Source organism: Tachyglossus aculeatus, chromosome 2 (assembly GCF_015852505.1).
Source record: "Tachyglossus aculeatus isolate mTacAcu1 chromosome 2, mTacAcu1.pri, whole genome shotgun sequence".
NCBI classification, from domain to species: Eukaryota; Metazoa; Chordata; class Mammalia; order Monotremata; family Tachyglossidae; genus Tachyglossus; species Tachyglossus aculeatus.
This window is the reverse complement of record NC_052067.1, coordinates 1928735-1934734: the sequence shown is the minus strand read 5'-3', so window position 1 is coordinate 1934734 and position 6000 is coordinate 1928735. Positions and strand designations below refer to the sequence as shown.

General features: G+C 53.6%; 1 protein-coding gene across 1 annotated transcript in view; it reads left to right on the top strand.

The window, feature by feature from the left end:
- The first annotated feature begins 1593 nt into the window (after positions 1-1593).
- Positions 1594-6000, top strand: part of PDK4 (pyruvate dehydrogenase kinase 4) — a 43053-nt gene continuing 38646 nt past the window's right edge. The window contains exons 1-2 of the mRNA XM_038767469.1: positions 1594-1627; positions 3323-3465. Of these exons, the coding sequence (XP_038623397.1) occupies positions 3342-3465 (124 nt within the window). The 5' untranslated portion in view covers positions 1594-1627; positions 3323-3341. The remainder of the gene's footprint in view (positions 1628-3322; positions 3466-6000) is intronic.

The window sequence follows — 6000 nt, the reverse complement described above, 5'->3', positions numbered from 1 at the left end:
GCACATAGTAAGCACTCAACAAATGCCAACATTATTATTATTCTCTGTGCCTCAGTTCCCTCATCCGTAAAATGGGGATGGAGACTGTGAGCCCCGCATGGGACAACATGATGGCCTTGGATCTCCCCTCAGCGCTTAGAACAGTGCTTGGCACGTTCCGGTGTCTCTCTTAATTGCTGTATTGTACTTTCCCAGGCGCTTAGTACAGTGCTCTGCACACAGTAAGCGCTCCATAGATAGTTGAATGAATGAATGAATATTGCTGTCTGTTTATTTGTCCCAATGTCCGTCTCCCCCGCCCCCCTCTAGCCTCTGAGCTCGTTGTGGGCAGGGATTGTCTCTATTGCTGTGTTGTACTACTTCCCAAGCGCTTAGTACAGTGCTCTGCACACATTAAGCGCTCAATAAATACGACTGAATGAATGACTATTGATGTTTATTTGTAGCAATGTCCCTCCCCAACCCCCTTCCCCCAGCCTGTGAGCTCATTGTGGGCAGGGATTGTCTCTCTTTATTGTGCATTGTACTTTCCCAAGCGCTTAGTACAGTGCTCTGCACACATTAAGCGCTCAATAAATAAGACTGAATGAATGACTATTGATGCTTGTTTATTTGTAGCAATGTCCCTCCCCAACCCCCCTCCCCCAGCCTGTGAGCTCATTGTGGGCAGGGATTGTCTCTCTTTATTGTGCATTGTACTTTCCCAAGCGCTTAGTACAGTGTTCTGCACACAGTAAGCGCTCAATAAATACGACTGAATGAATGACTATTGATGTTTATTTGTAGCAATGTCCCTCCCCAACCCCCTTCCCCCAGCCTGTGAGCTCATTGTGGGCAGGGATTGTCTCTCTTTATTGTGCATTGTAGTTTCCCGAGCGCTTAGTACAGTGTTCTGCACACAGTAAGCGCTCAGTAAATACGATTGAATGAATATTGACATCTGCTTATTTGTCCCAATGTCCGTCTCCCCCGCCCCACTCTGGCCTGCGAGCCCGGTGTGGGCAGCGATCGTCTCTATTGGTGTGTTGTAGTTTCCCAAGCGTTTAGTACAGTGTTCCGCACACAGTAGGCGCTCAATAAATACGACTGACTGAATGAATATTGCTGTGTGCTTATTTGTCCCAATGTCCGTCTCCCCCGCCCCCCTTCTATCCTGTGAGCCCGCTGTGGTCAGGGATTGTCTCTATTGCTGCATTGTACTTTCCCAAGCGCTTAGTACAGTGCTCTGCACACAGTAAGCGCTCCATAAATACGATTGAATGAACGAATGACTATTGCTGTGTGTTTATTTGTCCTAATGTCCGTCTCCCCCGTCCCCTTTCTAGCCTGTGAGCCCAGTGTGGGCAGGGATTGTCTCTATTGCTGTGTTGTATTTTTCCAAGCGCTTAGTACAGTGCTGTGCACACAGTAAGCGCTCCATAAATAGGACTGACTGACTGCGTAGTGAGCGGTTAGGAAGCCCCCGAAAAGGAGGGGGAGTCCTGGGGTCCGCAGGCCCCACCCCCGGCCCCCCTGGGCCCCGCCCCCCCCACCCCGGAGCCCCATAAAGGCGGACGGGTCCAGGGCCGGACGTTGGAAGGATCCTAGGCGTCTCCCCCAGCTCCTCCTCATCCTCATCCCGATCCCGGTACGTCCTGCCACCGGCCGGGAGCTCCAGATCCCCAGACGACCCCCCCAGAACCCCCGGACGACTCCCAGATCCCGAGACCTTTCCAGACCCCCCCCCCAGAAGACCCCCAGATCCCTAGGTCACCGCAGACCCCTCCAGATCCGCCCCAGACCTTCCCAGCAGACCCCCAGACCCCCGCCAAGCCCCCAGACGCCCTCTGATTCCCCCAGACGACCCCCACACCCCCCAGACCCCTTCAGATCCCCCCAGATCCCCCAGACGACCCTCAGACCCCTTCAGATCCCCCAACCCCCCAGACGACCCCCACACCCCCCAGGCCCCTTCAGATCCCCCCAGACGACCCCAGACCCCTTCAGACCCCCCAGAACCCCCCAGACGACCCCCACACCCCCCGACCCCTTCAGATCCCCCCAGATCCCCCCAGTCGACCCCCAGACCCCTCCAAATCCCCCCAGATCCTCACATCCACAGACCCTCAGACCCCCCCCGACCACCAGATCCTCAGACCCCCTGACCTCCGGATCCTTAGAGACCCAGACCCCCCGACCCCCAGACCCCCAGATTCTCAGACCCCCTGACCCCCAGATCCTCAGAGCCCCAGACCCCCCGGCCCCCAGACCCCCAGATCCTCAGAGCCCCAGACCACCTGACCCCCAGATTCTCAGACCCCCTGACCCCCTGACCCCCAGATCCTAAGAGCCCCAGACCCCCCAGACCCCCCAGACCCCTGACCCCCAGACCCCCTGACCCCCAAATCCTTAGAGCCCCAGCCCCCCAGCCCCCTGACCCCCAGATTCTCAGACCCCCTGACCCCCTGACCCCCAGATTCTCAGACCCCCTGACCCCCTGACCCACAGATCCTTAGAGCCCCAGACCCCCCAGACCCCTGACCCCCAGATCCTCAGAGCCCCTGACCCCCAGATCCTCAGAGCCCCAGACCCCCTGGCCCCCAGACCCCCAGATCCTTAGAGCCCCAGACCCCCCAGCCTCCTGACCCCCAGATCCTCAGAGCCCCAGACCCCCGGTCCCCCGGCCCCCAGACCCCCAGATCCTTAGAGCCCCAGACCCCCCAGACCCCTGACCCCCAGATCCTCAGAGCCCCAGACCCCCCGACCCCCAGACCCCCAGATCCTCAGAACCCCAGACCCCCGGGCCCCCAGACCCCCAGATCCCTGACCCCCAGATCCTCAGAGCCCCAGACCTCCCCGGCCCCCAGACCCCCAGATCCTCAGAGCCCCAGATCCCCCGGTCCCCCGGCCCCCAGACCCCCAGATCCTTAGAGCCCCAGACCCCCCAGATCGCTGACCCCCAGATCCTCAGAGCCCCAGACCCCCCGACCCCCAGACCCCCAGATCCTCAGAGCCCCAGACCCCCGGGCCCCCAGACCCCCAGATCCCTGACCCCCAGATCCTCAGAGCCCCAGACCTCCCCGGGCCCCAGACCCCCAGATCCTCAGAGCCCCAGACCCCCCGGTCCCCCGGCCCCCAGACCCCCAGATCCTTAGAGCCCCAGACCCCCCAGCCCCCTGACCCCCAGATCCTCAGAGCCCCAGAGCCCCAGATCCTCAGAGCCCCAGACCCCCCGGACCCCCAGATCCTCAGAGCCCCAGACCCCCCGGCCCCCCGACCCCCAGATCCTCAGAGCCCCAGACTCCCAGATCCTCCACTGACCCCCTGACCCCCTGACCCCCAGGTCCTCAGAGCCCCCAGCCATGAAGGCCGCCCGGCTGATGCTGCGGGGCGCCGGATCCCTGAGCAGCGCGGTCCCCCGGGAGGTGGAACACTTCTCCCGCTACAGCCCCTCGCCCCTCTCCATCAAGCAGCTGCTGGACTTCGGTGAGGAGGGGGGTCTTGTCTTCGTGGGGAGGGTCTTCTGGCAGAGCTGGGGCTCAGAGAAGGGGCTCGGGTCGGGGGTGACGGAGAGGGGGCAGAGATCCGGGGAAACTGTCTGTTTATTGTGCTTAGAACAGTGCTTTGCACATAGTAAGCGCTTAATAAATGCCATTATTATTATTATTATTGTTATTATTATTATTATTATTATTATTATTATTATTATTGTTGTGGTGGTGCAATAATAATAAAAATGGCGTTTGTCAAGCACTTACTATGTGCCAAGCACTGTTCGAAACGCTGGGATAGATTCAAGGTCATCAGGTTGTCCCACGTGGGGCTCACAGCCTTAATCCCCATTTTATTCATTCATTCAATCGTATTTATTGAGCACTTACTGTGTGCAGAGCACTGTACTAAGCGCTTGGGAAGTACTCAATCGTATTTATTGAGCGCTTACTGTGTGCAGAGCACTGTACTAAGCGCTTGGGAAATACAAGTTGGCAACATATAGAGACGGTCCCTACCCACTAAGCCCTTGGGAAGTACAAGTTGGCAACATACAGAGACGGTCCCTACCCAACAGCGGGCTCACAGTGACCTTTTACAGATAAGGTCACTGAGGCCCAGAGAAGTGAAGTGACTTGCCCAAAGTCACACAGCAGACAGGTGGCAGAGCCGGGATTAGAACCCACAACCTCCGACTCCCAAGCCCGGGCTCTTTCCACTGAGCCACGCTGCTTCTCCGATTCCTTTTATCCATCCCAGTTAGAGTATGAGTCCCCTTTGGGACAGAAATTCCTGGGGTGTGTTTGGGACTCTATTACTCTATTTATTTATTTATTATTACTCTATTTATTTATTTATTATTACTCTATTTATTTATTCATTTTACTTGTACATATCTATTCTATTTATTTTATTTTGTTAATATGTTTTGTTTTGTTCTCTGTCTCCCCCTTCTAGACTGTGAGCCCACTGTTGGGTAGGGACCGTCTCTATATGTTCCCAACTTGTACTTCCCAAGCGCTTAGTACAGTGCTCTGCGCACAGTAAGCGCTCAATAAATACGATTGATTGATTGAATGATTGATTGATTGACAGGGCCTTAGTCCCAGTCCGATCCTCTTATATCTACCCACCGCGCTCGGCATTTAGTAAGCGCTTAATAAGTACCATCCTCTACCCCTCTAGACTTTGAGCTCGTTGTGGGCAGGGAATGTGTCTGATGTTATATCGCACCCTGCTTTGCACACAGTAAGTGCTCGATAAATGCAGTGATTAATAATAGTAATAATAACCCTCATCACTATTATTATAAAGGCACAAGACGACTGGAGTCTGGGGAGAACCCACTCGGTCCGGGGGGAACCGTCCAGATATTTTTATTTCTCCCAAACTGGGCCAGCCTGAAGACAAAGCTGGGCATCTGGGTGTGTGTGTGTGTGTGTTTGTTTATTTTAGGAACTCCGTATCAGTTGTCCTTTCCCGTCAGACAGTATTCCCTTTCGCGCATTCCAAGGCGTGGAGGAGGAAGAATTTCTCCTCCTCTTCCAAGCATAATAATAATAACTGTGGTCTTTGTTAAGTGTTTACTACATGCCAGGCACTGTACTAAGCCTGGGATAGATACAAACAAATCGAGTTGGATGCAGTCCTTGTCCCACGTGGGACTCACAGTCTTAATTCCTGTTTTACAGATGAGGTAATAATTATGGTATTTGTTTAGCTCTTACTATTGCCAGGCACTTAGAACAGTGCTTTGCACGTAGTAAGTGCTTAATAAGTGCATAGTAAGGGCACTTCATTCATTCATTCTTTCAACCGTATTTATTGAGTGCTTATTGTGTGCAGAGCACTGTACTAAGTGCTTGAGAAGTACAAGTTGGCAATATATAGAGACGGTCCCTACCCGACAGTGGGCTTAGAACAGTGCCCAGTGCTTAGAACAGTGCTTTGCACATAGTAAGCACTTAATAAATGCAATTATTATTATTAATAATTAATAAATGTCGTTATTATTATTATTACTAAGTGCTGGGGTTGATACAACAAGCAAATCGGGTTGGACGCAGTTCCTGTCCCATACGGGGCTCAGTCTTAATTCCCATTTTACAGATGAGGGAACTGTGGCCCAGAGAAGTGAAGCGACTTCCCCAAGGTCACACAGCAAGCAGGTGGTGGAGCTGGGATCGGAACCCAGATCCTCTGACTCCCAAGCCCCGCCACTTGTCGGCTGTGTGACTTTGGGCAAGTCACTTCACTTCTCTGTGCCTCAGTTACCTCATCTGTAAAATGGGGATTAAGACCGTGAGCCCCATGTGGGACAACCTGATCCCCTTGTATCCCCCGGCGCTTAGACAGTGCTTTGCACATAGTAAGTGCTTAACAAATGCCATCATTATTATTATTATTATCCATCGGCCAGCGACCGAGAGATTCTTACAATGATTTTCGTGTTTTTACAAAGTTGCTTGGGACTGCTGGGTGTTTGTTATTTTGGGTTTTTTTTTACAAAACATTCCCAAAATGTGAGCT